The 23,606-nt window shown below is 44.6% G+C and overlaps 1 protein-coding gene across 1 annotated transcript; it reads left to right on the top strand.

The window, feature by feature from the left end:
* The first annotated feature begins 841 nt into the window (after positions 1 to 841).
* LOC147448651 (transcription initiation factor IIA subunit 2-like) lies at positions 842 to 18,368 on the top strand. The gene is made up of 3 exons (XM_086521201.1): positions 842 to 1,293; positions 3,430 to 3,480; positions 17,964 to 18,368. The coding sequence occupies exons 1-3, from the start codon at positions 1,162 to 1,164 to the stop codon at positions 18,102 to 18,104; spliced, it is 324 nt and encodes a 107-aa protein (XP_086377327.1). The 5' UTR covers positions 842 to 1,161; the 3' UTR covers positions 18,105 to 18,368.
* The last annotated feature ends 5,238 nt before the right edge of the window (positions 18,369 to 23,606 follow it).

The following is a 23,606-nucleotide window of genomic DNA, read 5'->3' as shown; positions in this document are numbered from 1 at the left end:
CCACACACCCAAGTCCACCAAAGACCAAAGACACATGCAAGCGCCACATACATCCCTCTGCCTTGCATATAATGGTATACCAGGGTCAATTTGACTTGGCATGCCTAAGCTCCATATGAGACTTGATTTCTTGTTCTCGAACCTTTGAACGAAGCACATCGAGAGATTCAAATTGAGAGAGAGAGAGAGAGAGAGAGAGAGAGAGAGAGAGAGAGAGAGAGAGAGAGTTGCAGAGACGGTAGCTTCAAATGCATTATTCTTTGATGTGTTTACATTTCTATGAGCCATGGCTTCCCTTGTGTATGTACTCGTAATTGCTCTCTACTACCACACTTGTATACATACAACTTTTGCATCAATTTGTATCTTGCACTATGCGGATGCACATTTGTAAAGCACACAAATTTGTCCACACATCGCTTAAAGGCTTTGCCCATGCACCTGTGAATACACTGGTCTGTGGAGAGAGAACAAGCTTCCTCCTCCCTTCCTGCAAGCACCCCTCCTTGCTATTTTCGTCCTCTGCATAGCGTTTTTGTAGGGCCACGCTAGTTTTGGGTATTTTTCAGTGATAGCTTATTTTGAGAGAATATGTGGGGCAGATTGCGAATTTCGAAAATAGAAGGGTATTTTGGTAATTTTCCATAGTAGGTGGTATACATTTCAAAAAAGAAAACACGAAAAATCTTATACGATGCTGAAGGGGGAGCGCGGAGAATTGAACGAGAGTTGGAGCTGAAAAACACTTAAAAGTCGAGCCTTTGAAAGTGCATATAATCGAGGCATGTTGTATGCGATGAGAGGTATTGTCTGCAGGGGTTGTGGCGGGCTGACATCTCTCTCTCTCTCTCTCTCTCTCAGTAGGTGTTGCGAGCATGGCAAATCGCAGGTTGAGGGCTGGGTTTCTCTCTAACAATGTTTCTCTCTCGTGAGCAATGTGCAGGCTCCCCGGGGGGGGGGGGGGGTGTCGAGTAGGCATGGTGATCGAGGAGGCGGGGGAGCCGAGTGGGAGGAAACGACAGGGCTGCCAAGTTGGGATGAAAAGTAGGCTAAAGGGTGGGAATGTTCTGCATTATTGGGCCGAGCATTTTGCCCGATTTTTTTTTGGAGGATTAATTAGAGGGAATGACTAGCTAGTTTCGTATAAAAAGAGGTTCAGAAATGGCGTCAAACTGCGAGCTCTACCGAAAGGCCAGCATAGGCACCAGCCTCACAGACGCTCTGGACGAGCTTGTCACTAACGGCTCGCTCACCCCCCTTCTCGCCGTCAAGGTCCTAATGCAATTCGACAAGGTGGGTTCTTCCTCTTTTGCTTCCGGTGCTCTGTTTTTCCTTTGCTCGACTGTGTGCACCGAAAACCCTAATGGGTAAAACTCTAATTAGGTTCTTGCGTCAAATTCTGTCATTCTTCCTTGGGCTCCGTGGGCAGGAGATGCATCGGAGCGTTTTTGTTGGTGTATTCTTCGGTAAAGCTCTAGGTTATGATTGAATTTTTGAGTCTATGGTAGGAGAGTATCCCACATTAAATTAGCTCATTATGTGGAAGGCAACAGTAATCGTTAAGCAAAAAATTGACACAGAAAATTGATTTTGCTATACTTACCCTTGCTGGCTGGAGGGCATCTTGTCCCTTCTTCCAGTTCTCGTAGGTGGCTGCTTTTAAAGGATGCCACTTTCCCATTGAGTGGCCTTGTCATTGCATAGAAACTGTTGCTGCTGGCTTGTGCCGAAGCTGGTCCAATGACTTAATGATCCTCTTGTATGCTTTATTTGAAAGGATCCACCTTGTTTCTGATGTTCTCATAAGAAATATTTCAAAACATGTCGTCTTTTAGTGTCTTGTGGTTTATCATCCAGACACGTTTAGTGCAACTTTAAGTGTTTCTGGGCCTTTTCCCCTCTTCATTTTTTGCAAACAGTGCTCCACTCCAACAACCTGGCTACCTACCTACTTGCTTCAGTTGAACTCCTGTTACCTCTGAACGTCTTGTGGCTGTCTGTTTATATTTCTTATGACTTGTTTCCTGGTTAGCCTCGCCATTGCCTGTCTGATTTTGTTAGAACCTTCCAACATGAGCCTGTCAAAGCTTCTGTAGGCAGGCAGAGTTTAGTCCGTTATTTTTGGAAGCCTTCACCAGGTTGGATCTTACTCTCGAAATGTATTAACTGTGTTTCTATTATTTTCTTTCTGCAGTTTTTCCTTATAAAGTTATGCATTCCCTTGTCTTTTTCTCTTGTTTAAGGTTTTAAGCATAGTTACCAGGAACGGGAAATCGGAACGGGAACAGGGAACGGGAACGCGGAACAAAATGCCATTCCCTGTTACGGGTGCTCACGTTTGAAACACGGAACGGGGATTTGGAGCGGGAACTTGGAATGGGAACGGGGAACGGAGACTTGAAAACGGCCATTCCCTGTTACTATGGTTTTAAGGTCCACGTTCCCTCTCGTCATTGTGTGTTTTAGTTAATGAGTAATGGACAAAACCACAAGTTCAGATTTCTTTCCAAGGAATATTCCTTTGTTTGATGAAGGGGATTTGTATAGCTTGCTACTTCTGAACTTAGGGTGAAAACCTACTTATTCTTTGCAAGGTCTTTAGAGAAAAAAGGTATAGCAGAAGCATCAAATACTGATGAATAGTGGGTAGAACAAGATTATGGCATATTTGGTTGATGCTTAAGTATGTAGGTGCACAAGTTTACATAGGCATGCACAGTGGGCGTGTGCTATTTTGATGGGACTCGGGAGGTGTCCTCCGTCTTCTTAGTGTAACATTTGACCAGGGCCCAATCTCCTCCTCCTTTTTGTTGTTCAATGCATCGCATTTTAAGTGCATATGAAATCTTTGATGATTGCTTGGTAATAGGGGCGCTTATTCTAGGAAGTTGTGCGTACTGATGGCCAAGTGCAACAAGGAATGTACACACAGATGTAGCAAAAGGTGGCACCAGCTGTTATTTAGGGAGCATTGCCACAAGAAGCTGTTTGCCTGCATTTTGCACCACCTTTGACAGGAAACTTTTGTCAACATCATTGTTTCAAGAGTAATGTTCTAGGTACATCTGGCCAGTGAATTAAGTCTGCTTATCTTGTCTTACCAGATGCTCACTTTAAGCATCTAGACTCTATCTATACTACATTGGAGGGGACTTTTGATCTTTTGTTGCTTTTGCTTAGGCATAGGCCATCTGGGCAGGTTAGCACAATAGCATTACTAAGGCCAACTATTGAGGAAAGTAATTTGCGAGAACCCCTTTTCCCCATAATGGAAAATGTATTTCAACTAGAGAAGTTGGTGAGATGGATAGAAAAGCATGAAGCTAGGTTTGTAGTTTTTGTATTATAAAATTGAATGTTTGAACATGTTTTGATTAAGGTCAACAGAATGAAATGAATTGATAGCTCATACTTGGTTTTATGTTGCAGTCTATGAATGATGCTTTGCAAACTAAAATAAAATCAAAGGTTTCTTTCAAGGTATGTATGATATGTCCACATCATGGAGAGAGAGAGAGAGAGAGAGAGAGAGAGAGAGAGAGAGAGAGAGAGAGAGAGAGAGAGAGAGAGAGAGAGAGAGAGAGAGATGAAATGAAATGAAATGTAATGTAATGTTATATTAACGTCTTCGAAAGGCCAAAATGACCTATGAGACCAAAAAGTTACAATTGGTGAATCTGATACCATGTTTGAGTACGGAAAGTACAAAGAACTAACACTAAAACTAAAACACTAAGGGAATGAATTTGAAGCTGAATTGGAATTGAGACGAGATAGAGGGGAGGGGGGGGCGGGGGGTTTGGTGGGTTCAAATGAAATCTCTCATTGGTTGTTGTCGAATCTCATGAACCTTCTCCATGGTTAGTACTCTGGTTGGGCGTCTTGCATGTTGAGCTAGAGTGATCTGTATTTTTTGCTGTAGCCTTCGTCGATGGTGGAAGACTCCTCGAGGTCGTGGGCGTCTGGATCTGCCTAGCTCAATGGCTCTGAGATCTACTGTGATGGCTCTCCTCTGGCCGGTGTAAAGAAATCTGTGATTTGTCTCTGAGATTGTCTCTCCCCTGATGTCCTCAGCAGGATCTTCCTAAGTCTGCATAGCTCTAGCAGGAACAATCCGAGACACCTCTGATCCTTGTATCTCATGACCCTAGAAAATGGTCCGAAACCCTCTTTGAACAGACAGTGGAAGCAGTCGCGTTTCTCATAGTATGCGGGGCAATGACATGTGTAGTGCAGCTCTATCTCTGGTTCTCATACTTCATTTATTTCCTCTTGGGTCATGGTCATCTACGGGAGTACGATCATTGGGAGATCCATTCATTGCAGCCATAATTCGGCGGTTGCGCACTCCAGAGGGGGTGATGAGTTGTGGTTTTCTATGGACACACCTATGCACTCATCAAAGGAGTTCACACGAGATATGGCCATGCTCATGGTGTATGGGATTCCGGCATTCCTAGAGAAGACACCACCGTCTTGGGTGGACAAACACTTACCACTTGACCTCGACACGCCAGATCACTTGCTTACACAGGAGCATCTACATGGACTTAGGGAGAGGATCTTGGATCTCTTCTTGAACAAGTTCATTGCTTGGATCTACAGATTGGAGTGGGACTTCAATGCTTTGGACTCTTTTGGAGAGTTTACCTGCGAGATGCGAGAGATGATGCAACATTACGCGACTACATCTGGAGTCACCCAGAGCTTGGCTTGGATGGTAGTGCGGTTGCTCTTCTACACTCCTGATCATTTTGATTGCTACCTTCAGGGTTGCTTACACTCACCCTTGGTAACCTTACAACAAACTTATCCCCCGACTTGGGCAGTAGGCCACTCCTAGCTCATTCACATTGAGAGCCACAAATCGAGTTGCGGGTTGGTGGCATTGTTGGCGCGGATTCTGTTTTGGTTGACACCAAAGGATTGGAGGCAGGAGATACAGGCAAGACGGTGCAGACAGATTGGTTTGGCCTTTCCTCTTCTCAGAGGATCTTCAAAGTTGCTCACACTCACGCTCCGTAACCTTACATCAGACTTATCCCCGACCTGGGCAATAGGCCACTCCCAACTCATTCACATTGAGAGCTGAAACCGGCCTGTACAATCCAAAAAGGGCGGTAGACTTTACTTCAAACCTTGATTTAGCTTTCACCCATTATTAATCGTCTATTTTACCTGCGCTATAGTGACACAAGAGAGGGGAATGGGATACAGATGCTAGAATGCACCTGTATGAGAAGACCGACACCAGATTGGCCCCTAACTTAGGCGCCCCTTTCGGTATTTCTTTATTCTTTAAAAGAGGGAATAAATGCTGTGGATCCCTACAAGCTGCCCCGCACAAACTTGGCTGAATTTCAACTGTTCCGGCCTGATTTCGGCAGCATAACTGTACTAGGACCCTTCACAGTCAATATTCCCATGCATTGACTGACTTTCCCGACGCATACGGGCACTTTGCAAAACCTGGCGAGAATCTGCAGCACGCTGAATTCTCTGTTTTCAGCCCTGAAAATGCGCCAGATCACCTGTACAGCGGTCCCCTTGCGTCCCCGAACGTCCTGGGGGTATTAGGGTCCGTTTAGGGCCAAAACCCTAAACCTGCAAAAATACACAGCAGGCTGTAATTCACTGTTTCGGGCTCCGTTTCGCGTGCCGGTCGCATCCGTAGCAAGTCCTCGAGCTCCCGCACCTGTAGGGCTACTTGCCCTTTGAATCGGACGAGATTTCTGGCGTGAAACCTCTCCGAATTCACCTGTACCTGCGGGGGAATTAGCCGCTAGCTAATCCAGTACCTGTGCAAGAGGCTCTTGCCTCGGCAATCGCGCATGAACCCACACAACTGTACATTGGTCAAATGAAGAGCCCACTAGAGGGGCATAACATACTGCCAAAGGGGAGAGAGAGGGCAGTGCGTAGCGTGCAGGGCATCACTCCTGGCACCGCACTGTGCATAAGAGGGAAAGCAAGCACTCCATAGCTCTTAACCTGTGACAAATCTGAAAATGAGGCTCTCTCCCTCCTAAATTCAGCGCCAACTCTTGTTGCATGAGGCAAGTGCACCAGAAGGTGCCACTTGGCACATTTATAAGCATTTTCCCGTTTCGGGGTTGCCGCCTAAAAATCTCCCAACCGGTTGCCTAGTTGACTTCACGGCAGAGTAAGAAAATGTTCCCCTTGTCATTCCGATGGTAATGACGCAAACACATTTTCAGGTCCCAAAATAGCAGTTCCCTAAATTTTAGGAGATGGTGCCATTGTATCTTTCTAGGTCATCTGACCTTCTTTGTACACTGTGGCCACACCTAGAATTGAAATGTAGCCTCTGTAGCAAAGAATTCCACTTTGGCTAGTCAATGACCCCACTTGGCTAACCATAGTCCTTGTCCAACCTTAGTGCTCTCTTGCCCTCAGGCCTGGACTCCCTCTGGACAGTTCCACACTAGCTATGCAATGCAGGGCAGTTAGATTTCTCGAGGGGTGTTTCCAAAAAGTGAAAGTAAATAGATAATAAGAAAGAAATCAACAAAAAGGATAGATAGTAGTCACACGCTGGTGACAAGAGCCACAAACCGAGTTGCGGTTTGGTGGCATTGTTGGCGCGGATTCTGTTTTGGTTGGCACCAGAGGATTGGAGGCAGGAGATACAGGCAAGACGGTGCAGACAGATTGGTCTGGCCTTTCCTCTTCTCAGAGGATCTTCACAGCGCAGACTGCACAGTCTGGCTTTCCTTCTCCATACAGGATGATTACGGTGCAGACAACTTGGTCTGACCACACCTCTTCTAAGAGGCCCTTCACAGCGTAGACTTTTGAGTCTAGCTTTCCCCTCATCTTCGATTACCCTACCTACTCACGGTAGCTTACGATTGCTACAGCTTACGATAGCTTCTACAGTGCAGATTGCTTAGTCTGGCTTTCCTTGATTCGGAGGACGATTACGACGCAAATTGTTACATCTGGAGTATTACACAGCTTAGCCACCTGGCCACATTGGGTTACAGGTTCATGCATTGATACGCTTTCGGTCATTCTCATGACGGTTCCTAGGAATCTCCATTTTCTCTAGATGGTTTGACTACAGACACCACATATCCGATTGGGCAGGACACTTGGACGCCTATTGGTACTTCCTTTACGACAAGGAGTTGTTTTCACACTCAGTTTGCGACCTTCTTGAAGTATCTTCACCCTGTATCGACGGAGTACAACAGACTACACTGCTCGTGACGGCATCACACCATGGAGATTTCTTGGCACTGGGGACACCCTAGACTGTTGCTACACTCGCGGAGTTCACCGGAGTATTGTCCTTCAGTGGACATCGCAGCAGATATCTTCATCATTTGCCTCACATCTTGGGCTTGATGCGGTTTGTTCAGCATCAGGTGCTGAGAGGGGGTGTTAGATTTACACCACTCTGCTGCTTCACAGGTCAAGGGCATGCATGTACGACTTGTGTGCCTCTAGTGTTAGGTGCAGCCGAATGAATGTTTGCGCTTTGCTCAAGATGAGTGCTCCGAACTGTGCTCAAGGTTCCTTTTGTTCTTATGGAAGGGAGAGCCTTCCGTTCTTAATGAGAGAGTGCAATGATTACAAACAAAGTGGATGGACACCGTGCGTGCAAGTGTATTAGACTGAGAGATAGAGAGACAAGAGAAATACGACACCAGAGACGTATAACCCTCCTCCGAAGGCCCCACTCTCGTCGGCGAGAGTGGTCTACTTATGATTGCACAAACTGGTACAAACTGAATGCTTGTGACTGATGCAAGTCTAGGCTATGTCAGCGATGACGACGTGATGACGAAACCGACCTAAGGGCTGAAATCTGCAATCTTTTATCTGCTGTCCAAAAACGCTATGGGCTGAAATCTGTTGTTGCTGAAAACGCTAAGGAAAACGCTGATTCTGCTGGTCTTTAGGGCTGGAAATCTGCATCTACTGTAGGGCTGAAATCTGGTGATCTTTGGGCTGAATCTGCTACTCTCTTAGGGCTGAATCTGCAGGTGCTTCATGGCTGAAAAACGCTGCATGGCTGAGGTTGTATTTGATGAAAACTGCAATCGCCAGAGTCTCCAAAAATGCTAGGGCTGCAGGTCTTCAAACGCTAGATGCTAGGGTAGGTGTGGCGATAATCCTCCTGATGGAAAACGCCAAGCTGATGCTAATCTAGGGCGATGATGCTTGATGATGCAAAACGCTAGGTGCCGAGTCTGCTTGGAGGGGAGAACCGCCAAGGTCTTGCTTGAGAAGTTGCCTACTGAGCTTGGCTCCTGTTGCCTCTTCTGCCATTTAGTGCTAGGTTTGCTTATATACAAACTTACTCAATTTGCTCTACCTACTTTCCAACAAAAGTCACTTAAAAATAATAAGTGAAAAATGTCAAAAAAAGGTAAAATAGGCTAAAATCATTGGAAAATTTCTCTGACTGATTCTGATGGGAATGCTTATGCTCATGCTGTGTGCAACCAGAGGACATGCATCTACACTAAGTGACTGGGCATGCACGATCTACGAATAGACTCACAAAAGTGTCAGATCACTTCCTATTCTAGACTAACTTGATTGAACTGAACCGTGATCATGCTGTACCTTGTCCATGGACACATAGGGTTGGGTGTGTCAGGTGACATCCCCTCCTTTTCAAAGTGAGGTATTGGTACCGAACTGTATGGCGTCGAGGTAGATCACCAATAGCATCCGGAATCTTGGAAGGGACTCTTCGCCGGCCCACTTTGATGTGTGGGTTGTGCGGTACTTGAACTTCATAAAGGTCTGCAACGCTTGCTTCTTTGGGCCACGCCGAAAGCGACATAGCTCCTTCGATGCTTCAACTTCGTCTTTAGTCATGCTTCTTTCTTCTTCAAGAATCTCCATGGCTGAAAATTCCTGAAACCATTTCTAACACAAAACCATGAACATACCTATTCCATGTAAAGTGAGTGGAAAAAATCTTGTCTTCCTAAAAAACCGTGCATGCAATGTAGATGAACAAATAGACAGAGTGCTAAACCGTTCACCATATACACGCAAACAATGAGATCGAATCTTTCTCTTATGATCTAGAGCAATCAACTGTGGCAATGCACAACGGAAATGCCCATGCTTGGTGCCCATAATTGTATGTGCTCTTTCTTCAATTGTGTCGTGCCAAGGAAGAGACATGGAATGTGATTTCCTTACATACATACTTTTCAGCTTTTCATGAAAAATCCGCATACATTCGTGCTCATTCATGAGTGAAACGTGCTCAAAGTACAATTTGTCATGCCTAGGAAAAGGGATCATATAAAGACGCCGACTAAAATACAAGAAACGATCACGAATGAAACACTCGTACAATGCGTGCATATCAATCATGCGAACACATAATACTTCTTGTAATGGTTCTTGGGACCTAGGCTCGAGAGCCAAGATCGGTTCCCCTTGAGGGGGTTCTTGGGACCTAGGCTCAAGAGCCAAGATCGGTTCTTCGTGATTGATCGAATCTGCAACGAGGTTAGCTTCGTTAGAAAAAGTATCCACTAACTCATCCTTCTTGGGAACAATCACATCTTCTTCATGCAACTCATCATGCTTGTGAGAGATCACATCTTGATCATGCAAAACATCATGCTTGTCATTGTCATCCAAATCATCATGCTCATCATTATCACTCAATTCATCATGCTTCTCATAATCATGCAAATCTTGTGTGTCATGCTTTGGAGAAGAAGAGACTGAGAGAGTCTCCTTCTCCTGAATCCGTTCAATCTTGTCCTGCATATTAGGAATGAGAGAGGGAGAATGAACAATTTCCTCTCCACGAATGACAATGGGAGAGTCACTTTTGGCATAGAGAGTGAAAGTGTTAGCCTCATACAACTCCGGTCAATCAAGTGCATTTGATGCGAAAACTTGTTGGCATGCAATTGGATGAGTCAAAGAGCGCTGCAGAGCACTTGTCGTCGTTTACAGGTACTTTGTCGCAGTTGCAGGATTCATGCATGCCTCCCTTTGATGATAAGCTGAAAGCTATCTTCTTGCTTATGACCCTACCCGATTCTTGGGAGACATTGGTGGTTTCACTGTCTAATAACCCTAATCTGACCTTTGATGGTGTTAGGGGTTCTATTCTCAATGAGGAAATCAGGAGGAAAGCAGGTGGAGAGGGAGGCAGCTCAGTCAACATCGTTAGAGGCAGGACAGAGAAGAATAACTATGCACAGAGGAGTAAGAGTAAGAGCAAGGAAAGGGGAAATGCCAGCAAAGGCAAGGGTGATGTGACATGCTATCAATGTGGTAGGAAAGGTCACAAGAAGCTCGATTGCAGGTATTATAAGGCAGAGTTAGAAAGAAAGAAGAATGGCGGAGACAAAAAGAAAGAGAAGAAAGAAGTCAAGACAGATGCACAGGACAGCTCTAAGGACAAGGAGAAGGACAATGTGGCCTCCAGTGTTGTTATTGAGGAGTTGTCAGATGCAGAGGACATCCTATGTGCTACTTTGTCAGCTGATGATGCTCATGAGTTTGATGCCTCTCTCTATGTTCATACACAGGACATGCAAATCACTAAGAGTGATCTTATTGATGCTTTGTTAACTGTGAATGATGCATTGTCCTAGACTTGGATTGTTGATTCTGGTGCTTCATTTCATGTGACTCCTATCAAGGAGTGTTTCTCTACTTTTGATGCGGGCAAGCGTGGCCATGTATACCTTGGAAATAATCATGCATGTTCCATTGAGGGTATTGGCACTGTGCATCTCTCCATAGATGGCACAAATGAGCTTGTCTTGCATGATGTTCGATATGTGTCGGGAATCAAGAAGAGTCTGCTTTCTGTTGATTAGATGGATATGCATGGTTACAACATCTTGTTTGAGAGAGGGTCATGGAAAATGACTAAAGGCTCAAGGCTGATTGTAAAGGGCACAAAGAAAGGGACACTTTACTGCATGCATGGAAAGGCCGTGTTGGGCAAGTTTATTGCATTGGTTGAAATTAACTCTCACATGGAGTTGTGGCACAAGAGGCTTGGCCATATGAGCCAAAAGGGCCTTTCTAAGCTTTGTACTTTGAACAAGCTTGATGCTAAAGGCACAAAGCTTGACTTTTGTAATGAATGTCAATATGACAAGCAAGTAAAGTGTTCTTATTACTCTGGTGTCTCTCGTAAATCTTGTGTGCTTGATCTTGTACATTCTGATGTATGTAGCATGCCTACTAAGTCTATGGGTGGTGCATATTATTTTGTCTTCTTTGTTGATGATCATTCTAGGAAAATTTGGGTTTATTTTCTTAAGTCTAAGGATGAAGCCTTTGCTTCGTTTAAGAGATTTCATGCATTTGTGACCACCCAAATTGGTAGAAAGCTAAAATGCTTGCGTACAGACAATGGGGGGGAGTACACAAGTGTTGAATTTAACAAGTTTTGTGAAAATTTGGGCATTAAGAGGGAGCTTACTGTGCCATACGGCCCCTCTTCTAATGGTGTGGCTGAAAGATTCAATAGGACACTTTGTGAGAGGGTGAGATGCATGCTGTCCACAGCTAATCTCTCTCATGGATTTTGGGGAGAAGCTTTGAAAACTGCAGTGCATATATGCAGTCGATCCCCTCACATGTCTTTGAAAGGTGACATCCCTGAAGAGGTTTGGTGTGGCAAGCCTGCTTCATATGATCACTTACGCATTTTTGGTTGCGAAGCTTTTGTGCATGTTAGACCTGAGTTGAGGAGTAAACTAGATGCAAAGTCCATTAAAGGCCTCTTCATGGGATATGGTGAAGAAGGCGAAATGGGTTACAGGATTTGGTTACCTCAGCTCAAAAGGGTTGTACGCAGCCGGGATGTTGTTTTTAATGAGGCAAGGTTGCTTCAAAACAATTGTGCCTCAAAGCATGACCATAAAAGGGTGAAATTTCAGCATGACCAGCCACCTGTTAGGCCTATTTTTGACCCTCAGGATGCACCACAAATGGTTGAAAATGTAGATAATCCAATGGTGTTTGAGTCAGATGATGTTGGACAGCAAATTGAGGCTCCTGAAGGGCATTTGCAACCAAGAAACAATGCTGAAAATGATGTATAGCAGCCCATTGTTGATGATTTTGTAGTGCCACCTGATGTAAACCCATTGCCGGATAATGTGGATCATTGGGTGAGGCGGTCTACTCGTCAAAGACGGCCTGTGAGTCGATATGACCCCTCTTTGCATTACATTATGTTGACAGATGAGGGAGAGCCTCTTACGTATAAAGAGGCAAAGACATGTGAGCACAACGACAAGTGGGAGCTTGCTATGCAGGAAGAGATTAAAGCTTTGCATGCTAATCATACTTGGGATTTGGTTGAATTGCCCAAAGGAAGGAAGGCTATTCCTAACAAATGGGTGTATAAAATCAAGACTGTTGATGCAAAACCCAAGTATAAGGCAAGGCTTGTGGCAAAGGGATATGTTCAAACCAAGGGCATAGACTTGCAGGAGGTGTTCTCTCCTGTTGTGAAGATAACCACTTTGCGTGTACTGTTTGCCATAGTGGCTGCTCTTGATTTGGAAATGGACCAAATGGATGTACATACCGCTTTTTTGCATGGTGATGTGGAAGAAGAGCTTTATGAAATAATCATGTAGACAGTGGTATAAGAAGTTTGATCGCTTCATGCTTAAACATGGTTACAAAAGAAGCCATGCAGACCATTGTTTGTATACCAAACGTGATGAGGATGACAGCCCTATTATTCTTGTGCTCTATGTAGACGATATGTTGATAGCTGCAAAGAAAAGAAGCACTGTTGATGCTCTTAAAGGGCAGCTGAAATCTGCGTTTTCAATGAAAGACCTTGGGGCAGCGGAACATATACTTGGAGTGCGTGTTACACTGCAAAGAGACAAACGCCTATTGTATTTGTCGCAAGAAAAGTACATTGAAAAGGTGCTGGACAGATTTAACATGGCTGAAGCAAAGCCTCTTGGTGTGCCATTTCAGCCATATGTTAAAATTTCCAAGGATGATTGTCCCAAGTCAAAGGAAGAAGCCAATGACATGCAAAGTGTGCCTTATGCTTCAGCTTGTGGTTCACTTATGTATGCTATGGTTGCTACTAGGCCTGACATAGCCCATGCAGTGGGAGTTGTGAGCCGGTTTATGGCTAATCCAGGCAGGTTGCATTGGGATGCAGTGAAGTCCATTATGAGGTACTTGAAAGGGACTAAAAACAAATGCCTCTGCTATGGTAAAGGACCAATGGAGTTGAAGGGATTTTGTGACTCTGACATGGCTGGTGATGTGGATACACGGAAATCTACAAGTGGCTATGTATTTACTCTTGCGGGAGGTGTTGTTTCATGGTGTCCTAGATTGCAAAAGATTGCTGCATTGTCTACGACAGAGGTTGAATATATTTCAACCACTGAGGCTTCCAAAGAAGCTATTTGGTTAGCACGCCTATGCAGTGAGTTTGGTTTGCCTGCCAAGGCACCTATGCTTGGTTGTGATAGCCAGAGTGCCATATGTCTGGCAAAGAACGCCATGTTTCATGCACGCACAAAGCATATTGATGTGCGGTATCACTTCATACGAGAAGTGCTTGAGGATGGCCTTATTACATTGGTTAAGGTCCATACATCACAAAATCCAGCCGATGCTCTCACTAAGTGCTTACCCAAAGCACAACATCATCTATGCATAGAGATGGTGGGAGTCACGTAGCTTAAAGGCGCCATTTATGCCTTTAAGTGGGAGGTTGTTGGGTTAAAGGCCTAAATAACCTCTTTTTGTACATTTTTATACTTTGTCCAGGTTCATATTGAACCTGGACACATTTTTCAAAGGTCACTTATAATAAAAGTGGGAAAACCCAAAACTCACTTATTGAGTTTTCCCCAAAAACGTGAGCTCTCTCTCCCCCTCTTCTTCTGCTAGCGCTTCCTCTCCTGCTGCTCTTGGCCTCCCCTCTCTGCACACACACTGCACTTCCTCACGTGCTCTTTCACTTGCACACACCGCTGCGTGCTCATCATGTCGGCGATGACGAAACCGATCTAAGGGCTGAAATCTGCAATCTTTTATCTGCTGTCCAAAAACGCTATGGGCTGAAATCTGCTGTTGCCGAAAACGCTAAGGAAAACGCGGATTCTGTTGGTCTTTAGGGTTGGAAATCTGCATCTACTGTAGGGCTGAAAACCGATGATCTTTGGGCTGAATCTGCTACTCTCTTAGGGCTGAATCTGCAGGTGCTTCATGGCTGAAAAACGCTGCATGGCTGAGGTTATACCTGCTGAAAACTGCAATCGCCAGAGTCTCCAAAAACGCTAGGGCTGTAGGTCTTCAAACGCTAGATGCTGGGGTAGATATTGCGATAATCCTCCTGATGGAACTCGCCAGGCTGATGCTGATCTAGGGCGATGATGCTTGATGATGCAAAACGCTAGGTGCTGAGTCTTGCTTGGAGGGGAGAACCGCAAAGGTCTTGCTTGAGAAGTTGCCTGCTGAGCTTGGCTCTTGTTGCCTCTTCTGCCATTTAGTGCTAGTTTAGGTTTGCTTATATACAAACTTACTCAATTTGCCCTACCTACTTTCCAACAAAAGTCACTTAAAAATAATAAGTGAAAAATGTCAAAAAAAGGTAAAATAGGCTAAAATCACTAGAAAATTCCCTTGACTGATTCTGATGGGAATGCTTATGATCATGCTGTGTGCAACCAGAGGATATGCATCTACTATAACCGGCCTGTACAACGTAGAGGGCGGTACTATTTGAATTACCTGTTAACTTTACACAGAGCACTACTGGGAAGGGAATAGAACACACTTGCGTCCAGCGACTGGAATGTCATTGCGCACACGAGACCGACACCCTGTAGGCCCCAAAGACTGGCGCCCCTTTCGGTATTTCTTTATTCAAATTAAGGTAGATGATCCGATCACTTCGCACAAGCTTTCACAAAGCTGTCCAAACCTGGCGAGAGCTGAAAACGCAGGTTTTCGACCTGATTTTGGCAGCATAACGGCGCAAAAACCCCTGTAGGTCAAAAGCACTTGTCTAGGATAGATTCCCTCGCTATCTGGAAGCTTTCTGGTGAGCTGTCACAGAAATTCAGCGGGCTGTAATTCCTTGTTTTTCACTGTCGGGTGTCCAAAAGCCTGTACACGCATCCCAAGGCTCTCACGAGGCTCCCCCGGGGTTCCCTTGCAATTTAGGTGCGAAACCCTAAACCTACAGAAAAACACAGCAGGCTGTAATTCGTTGTTTCGGATCGTTTTAGCGGAGCGAACACGCCTACGCGTGTCCCAAGGGCTCCCGCTCGCAATGGGACAATTCCCCTGTGAATTGGACGAGTTTTCACGCGAGAAAACTCTCCGAACTCGCAATCTTTAGCGATGGAACTGTGCGTACTTGTGGGGGATTAGCAATTAGCTAATCCGGTTCTTGTTCAGAAGGCTCTTGCCTTGGCAAACGCGCATAAACCCCCATAACTGTACATGTTCATCTGAGTAGCCCAACTAGTGGGGCATTACCATATGTGCCAAAGGGGAGAGAGAGATGCACGAGAGCAAATCATCGCGCTACATGAGACAGAGGAGAAGGCAAGCTTTCCATTAAAGCTGTAGACCTGAACCCACTACTCACACACACACTGTAAGTCACTTAGAGTAAAATTCAGCCTCCTCTCTCAAATTGGGTGCCCCCTCTTGCTGATGGAAGTGGAAAAATTCACCAGGAGCCGCCATGTGTCCAGTTTGCCCGTTTTGAGTTAATTCTCTACTTCCCATTGACTTATAAAGTTATAAGTGACTTTCTGAGTGGCCCAGACTTCATTTGGTGCACACAGGCTTTCCATACTCATCAGAATTCAGTGCTAACTAGCCCGACTAGTCCCAGACTGACCGACCCAGACTCCCGCTGTGAGAAACCTATTCGGCCGCAGCTGTTTCACACTGGCCATGCAATGTCCACTTGCACCTTTCCAAGGGTTTTGGGGAAAACAAGTAAAAATAAAAATAAATAAAAATAAATAAAAATATCTAGTACTTATTTACGGAAGGCAATAGGAAAAATACACCTCTTGGTGACATCTACACTAAGTGACTGGGCATGCACGGTCTACGAATAGACTCACAAAAGTGCTAGATCACTTCCTATTCTAGATTGACTTGACTGAACTGAACCATGATCATTGAACCCTGATCATGCTGTAGCTTGTCCACGGACACATAGGGTTGGATGTGTCACGTGACGTCTGGGCTGGCCACCCTTTGCATATGGATTTAGACTGCACTGTCCGGCCGCCCACTTCTGGGCCGGCCACCCACTTTGTCCAGGCGCCCTCATACTTCATTTGTTTCTTGTTGGGTCGTGGGGGATTTTTCGCATTGCCCTACCTCCCTTGGTACACTTTCAAACATCTGGTCATTGTGTATTGGGTCTTTTGCTCATGGTAGTCATGGGGGGACTGATTGCCACCTCTTCCACCATACCTTGCATTTGTGGTCTCTCTCTCTCTCTCTCTCTCTCTCTAACATCCTCTCTCCACTTACCTTGCCAGGGCCCTTTTTACTCTCTTTAGGAGTGGTTTTTAACCCTGGCCTTCTGTTTTTTCTGTTTGCCATGTGCCTAGTTGTATCTCGTTGTATAGTTTTCAGATTGATGCCTACTGGCATGCTATGTAAAGAGTGATGTTCTTGCTCTCAGAAAAGGCACCATTTGGGTATTCTGGGCTTTCAAGTAGTAGAATCAGCCTCCTTTCCGAGAGAGAGAGAGAGAGAGAGAGAGAGAGAGAGAGAGAGAGAGAGAGAGAGAGAGAGAGATTTATGTTGATTAGGGGCCAAAGTTGGCATATGAGACAAATCAAATATACACGTGTATGTTGCATCTATCAGGAAAGGGCAAAAGTACAGAGTTCAAAAAATGTGGTCCTGTCATGCGGGGGTGGGGGTGATCCATGGGAGGCTAGGATACAAGATACATGGTATATCAAAAGGGGAAGGGGGGGGGAGCTCTATCTGTAAGGGATATGGGTACAATCATGAAGTGCATCAAGCTGACATCCTATGTCAAACTGGGATTGTAAGATCTGGTACATGGGTGGGTGTGGTGTAAGGGCTGTGGGTATGATCGTGGATGGGTCTGCCAGCATCTAAGCAAATCTCTCCTGGCATGCTTGGTGGTGGCGAGTCTGGATTTCCTGGTTCTGTATGTGAGGAAGACTTGGAGCTCTGAATTCTGGAGCTTGGGGGTGTCTCCTTGCTTTGACCCTCTTAGCCTGCTGTAGGGTGACCCCTCGTGTCTATGTGATGGATGGCGGTAGGGTTGGCAGAAGTCTGTAAGCTGTGACTGTCTGCACCCTCTGGTGCCGGTACAAGTGCCAGCATTGTCTTTCTATGTCTATGTACCACTAGAAAATGGCTGAAATGGCACTGATCTCTAGACTCCATGATCTGGCGTAGGGTGGGCTGCCTTGTATAAAGAGCCTCATTTCTGTCTCTGCTACTCTCATATGCTCTACATCTGCTAACAAAATGCTCCTTGTCCTCGATCACCCCCTATGCAAAGCTGGCATAATCTCTCGGCTTGGGGAGTATGAGCAGCTCTTCCCGTCTCTATCTCTACCCGGTGTGATGATACTCGGAGCTGACCAACCACCAAACATGGGCTATGTGGCATGTATGTATCCATGTAGTGGTCTTTGGATGAACCCCTTGTTTAGCATGGTCAAGAAGTGCTCACTGTAATTCAACATGTTCGGGGGACGACGCTATCTAGGTGCAATCCATGTCTCTCTGATGTAGAGCTGCAGCCATACAACTTGTCATACTGTGTTCCTCTCACTGTGTGAGAGCTGGATGAATGGGGGGGGGGGGGAGAGAGAAGAGGAAGAAGAAGAGTCTTAACATCGTAGGAAACTATCCTGAGAGAGAGAGAGAGAGAGAGAGAGAGAGAGAGAGAGAGCTAATAGTAGACTTGATATTGTCAGGGACACTTGCACACGTACAGATATTATGACAACGTGTGGACATTCTTGCTAGAGAAGGCAGTGTTTAAGACAGAAAGTGAGAGTGTGCAGGTGGACTTGGTGAAGGTAGTTGCTTGTGATGCGAAAGTAGTGGCACATTGAAGGACCTCAACAAGGCTCTTTTAGGGGCTTTTAACGGACATGACATGTGCTTGTAATTTGCTGACAAGACTTGATTCTTTGGAGTAGTAAGCTCTCTTGAGCTGTGAATGCAGTGCTATTTTTTTTAGACCTGATGGGAGTCCAGGTTGCAACAGGTTCCACTTCCCATTCAAGGTCTATCTTGTTGCTCTGTAGGTATTTTAGAAATGTATGTTTATTTGTAATAACAAATGATTGAAACATTCTCCATTTTTGGGCCGGTTATACCTGTCTATGCACTTTTATAGTGGGAGCACATGCATACGCATGCTGTTTGTGGCTTGTAAGCGAGCAGAACGTCTGTTTCAAGTCCGTGAGGAGGATCATGGTGACATGCGACTCTTGTGGTGATTGTACATGACGACACATGTGGCATGCATGTTAGCTCTGCTGATAGATTCTCCCCCCCCCCCCCCCCCCCCCCCCCCCCCCCCGAAAAAAAAGAAAAAAAGGTAGGCTCATTTTTTTTAGTAGACGTCTTCTTCAAAGGGTTGAAAGATGTTACTGCCATGAGATGCCACTGAGTGAGTTTTGATAAATCTCTTCAGGTTTAAAGACCTTACTCCCATGAGATGCCACTCATGGTATATAAAACCTGAGTGACTGCTGATAAATCTCTTTATTTCTCATGCCGCACACAATAAATCAAAACTGATTTCCTTGTAATAAATCTCTCAACTTGCCCAAACTTGCAACTAGTGGGGGTCTCAAGTGCCCACATATTGAAGGAATGCAGCTTTAATGAAGCCTCATTATTTATAGGATTGTAGCAACCAATGGTGTTGATGGTTTGGAATCGAGTCCCCCCCCCCCCCTCCCCCCTCTCCCCACAAACAATGACTGTTACTTGAGATACATTGGAAGTATTATTGTGCCAAAAGCATAAATTTGGGGTTGTACACATGCCTTAAAAAGTACTCGACGTTTTTGACATCCTTTATGTAGTGGATGCATTTAGTTTCTGACTCTTTTGGAACTACAAGTCTCAATAACAAGTTGCATGGTTGATAACCTCACACGATTGTCACAGGACATGCTTAGTCACCTTCGCAGTGGTACTTCGGAATTTTTTGTAGTGTTGGTAGCGGGGGTGACGGAGTAACCATTTAACCAGGTCACCATCATCACTACAACTCGGAAGAATGACATGTTTATTTTGTTAGCTATACATTTCAATTCAAAAATCTGGCTCCTCCTCCCATGTGGCACATGCCCGCTGCTTTGTGCAACCTCTTTTTTAATTGCCCAGTTTTTTTTATCGACTTGTATCACCATGTTTACATAGCGAGTCTAAAAGCTTTCATCACCTTGCACGACTCCCCAGCTTTTTGACTTTCAAGGCTCTTGCATGTCCATTGGCTCCAGCATGTCCATTGGCAATCACCCGGCGTGACCTTCAGAGTCTCTCCACATGTTGGCAATCTATCTCTTATCCCTTAGTTCAATTCAGTTTCACGATTGTCCGTCCCCCCAACCCAATCAAGGCATGCCTATCATGGTGCTTCGAATGGGTGAATTTCTCTTTTCTGGATGGGCTGAAAGTCTGTGCTCAAAAAAAGGACTCTACAAGTCTGTAGAATACACACTGAGCTCTACACAGCAGATTATTTCAGAAGAACACATATTTAGGCAGCACATTGGTGAGCGAATCTGGTCCTCGCACGAAAGTGCGAGCTCGACACAATAGGTTACTTGAGAAAGACGCGTATTTAGGGAGCACATTGGTAAATACGCAAGCAAATATGGTCCCCGCATGAAAGCATGAGAAGTTCCACTTTCAGAAGACCTTCACATGAGTATTCATTATAAGATTGCTAGCTAGCGAGTGTTGCAGAAATATGTTGTGCTTTTAGAATATGTATGTCAAGGTGGTGCCCTTATGACAGCATGAAAAGTTCTTAATGGGTATCATCTCCACACAGGTTTGCAATCTCTCTCTCTCTCTCTCTCTCTCTCTCTCTCTCTCTGTGTGTGTGTGTGTCCAATTGAGTTTCATGATTGTGTCCCTCCCCCCAACCCAATCCAGGGATGCCTATCATGGTTCTTTCCAATCAAGGGATACTTAAGATGGTGCTTTGAACTCTGCGGAAGAAAGCAATATGTGCAACCAGTCTCCTTTTAGATGGGGTAAAAGCTTGTGCTAAAAAAAAGCAGTTGTACCAAGTTTGTAGATGACACATTGAGCTCCATTGAGCTCCACACAGTATATTAAGTCAGAAAGATGCATACTTAGGTAGCACATCGGTGGGCAAATGCGGTGTGCATACATATTGATCAGAGAACTTGCAAGCATGCCATCCTTTTGTGATTGCCATACATATCGATCAAAGCACTGTCGAGCATGACATCCTTCTCCGACGGCCTATAACAAGCAATCTCATCGTGAATTCTCACACCCATGTGAAGGTCTAGCATAATGCCACATGTTGTCAGGCATATCCTGCAGACGATGTGCTCCAAGAGACGACATCCCCAAGAGGATGTCCATCAAGCAAATTTTGTGCATACACAAGACCACATGCCTTGTAGGTGCAAACATAGGTGAATGCATCTGGAAATAGGCCTTCCCTTCTCACCTAGTGAAAACAACCAAAGAGCTTCGTCGTCACAGCGATGTTGGGCATATCCTTCAATCAACTCGTTCCAGGTGATGACATACTGGATAGGAAGCGCATCCAAAACTTCTCATGCTTTCTTCCTTTTCTTCTTCACTAACTCATGATAAGAGTGGATAAGGCAAAATAAAACATAAAGGAAAACTAGTACAACGGTCTAGTGTGAATCGCTAGTGAGTGAGATAGATGGATAAGTGTGCTATCACTCTGGTAGGTAGACCAAGTCAATGTAGTCGAGATGTAGTATCACTGTTTAAGATATGCCAATCCACAAAGGTGCTTCTTTCAGAGAAGCCATCCCTTGCTTGGCTGATAAACTTGGCATGGACAGTCCTGCTCCTAGCCACATGGAAGTGGAGTTCAATGTTATCCTATTTTTATTAGTTTCTGAGCTTCACATCTCTCAGATCAACTTATTCTCTTTCTTCAGATATCACATATGCTTTCACCTTTAAGGCATGTCCTTAATGTTGAGAGAGAGAGAGAGAGAGAGAGAGAGAGAGAGAGAGAGAGAGAGAGCTTGAGCTCTTGGAAGTGCGCATGTGTGCGCGCACACAGATGCAAGCAAAACCCTTGTTCTTCTTCTTTTTCTTCTTCACTAACTCAAGATAAGAGTGGATAAGGCAAAAGAAAACATAAAGGAAAACTAGTACAACGGTCTAGTGTGAATCGCTAGTGAGTGAGATAGATGGATAAGTGTGCTATCACTCTGGTAGGTAGACCAAGTCAATGTAGTCGAGATGTAGTATCAGTGTTTATGATATGCCAATCCACCAAGGCACGTCAGTGATGATGACTTTTGGCGATAGTCATCTAGGAGCAGTACATGTTGAGCTTGGCATCTCAACACTCCCCCTCAAACTCAATGCCATGTCCTGTATGCGAGCATTGCTCAAAACCATTGCACCTTTGCCACCCGAACTTGTATACCAAGCATCACTCAAAATCGTCGCAGCTTTGCCACTCCAAGGGCCTTCGTAAAGATACCCACAACCTGCTCATCCGTCATCGTGTACTCAAGATCGATGTTGCCTATTAAGACCCTCTCTTTGTTGATGAAGTGGTACTGCACCTCAATGTGCTTGGTCCTCGCAGGAAACACTTGGCTTTGAGCCAACCGTATGTTGCTAAGATTGTCACAGTGAATGACAACCAGGCTTTGTACTTGTACTCCAAAGTTTTGAAGTAGCAATCCCAACCATGCTACCTCACATGCCTGTACACCCTCTACTTCATCACCTCCAACAATCAAGTCATCCACACAGATGCATATCACCACAATATTTCTCATCTTTGATAACACGTTCAAAACAAGTGGATTCTACTTCATGTGTAATGTTCGTCATATATGCACAATGACAAGCCACATAACCGTCATAAGTCAATATCTGCACATAATTTCTTACTCTCTTAGATCTGCATGGTCGAGGATCACTTCTAGGTGTCGTGTTCTGTACTTGCATCCTTCTTGCACCGGGAGTCTTCATAGAGGGTATGCCAAAATCCTTATCTAAGCTGTGTTCATAACCACTGATGTCACCGTCATTATGACCATCACTCAAATTTGCGAGCTTAGGGGCATTCTCAACTTTTTCCTTTCCTTTTCTTTTCTTAATACATTTGAAGAGTTAGCAGGACTCACTCTTTCACGAAACCTGCCACTCCATGGCTTCTCACCATAAGTTGCACTAGGTGACGGTCAACTCAAAACCTAGGTTGTGCATATGGCCACATTCTCTCTTACATCAACCCCTAAATCATCCGTCACATCAACATACTACTTGTTATTTCATAAAAAATAACATCTTTGCTCACCCTCACTTTACCTATGATACAATTGTAACATATACTCTTTTTCTCAAGGGAATAGCCAATAAACACACATTTCTTTTGCTTTTGGATCAAGATTACTTCTCAGCTCGTCTAGCACATGCACATAAGCAATACATCTAAACACTCCATATCTGATACATCCGATTTTTCACCACAAAACTTCTCTTATGGTGTCATGTAGCAGTAGGGATCATGTTCATAATGTACACACCTATAGCAATAACCTCAGCCCACTCGGATATTAAAGGAAAGTAAATATAATTTTCTTAGAATGGAGATACATTACTTAGGGCATGCTATATCCTATGAGGGTATTTACATGGATACATCTAAGGTTGATGCTATCACACGATGGCCTCACCCTACAAATTTAGAAGAGCTCCAAATCTTTCTATTGGCCAGTTTTTGTTGTAAGTTAGAGACAAAGCAAAGCTTGTGGTTCCCATGACCGACCAATTAAAAGACTCAGGAAAGTCTTTTCTTTGGTGGAAAAATTACCAAAAAATCTTTGAGAAGCTTAAGGTAGCTCTTGCCTCTACACCTACTCTAAATGTTCACAAAACCTTTTATGGTTGAGATTGACAGTAGTGATAAGGCTACGAGAGCAGTTCTATTGTAGGATGGTAGGTGTGCTGCCCTTGAAAGCAAGAGGCTTGATAGGCACAATATAATAATTATGCGTACAAATGTGAGCTTTTGGTCATTACCCATGCTCTTAAGTAGTGGAGGCATTACCTTTATGGTGCTTAGTTTGAGGTTGTATTTGATCACAAGAGCTTTAAGTGGTTCTTACAACAGATATACTTGAGGGTTTAAAGGGCCAAAAGGGATGAGATCCTTCAAGAGTATGATGCTCGGCTATGGTATTGCAAAGGGTAGTATAACATTGTAGCAGATGCTCTATTATCTAAGCACAATGCCAAAAAATCCAAGTGCTCTTGCTCATGGAAATTAAGAGTGATTTCTTGCAAACACTCCAAGGAAAGTACAAGCATGATGAGGCATACTCAAAAGT

The sequence above is a fragment of the Adiantum capillus-veneris genome, chromosome 10 (assembly GCF_014529385.1).
Source record: "Adiantum capillus-veneris isolate H3 chromosome 10, ASM1452938v2, whole genome shotgun sequence".
NCBI classification, from domain to species: Eukaryota; Viridiplantae; Streptophyta; class Polypodiopsida; order Polypodiales; family Pteridaceae; genus Adiantum; species Adiantum capillus-veneris.
This window is presented reverse-complemented; position numbering and strand designations above follow the sequence as displayed.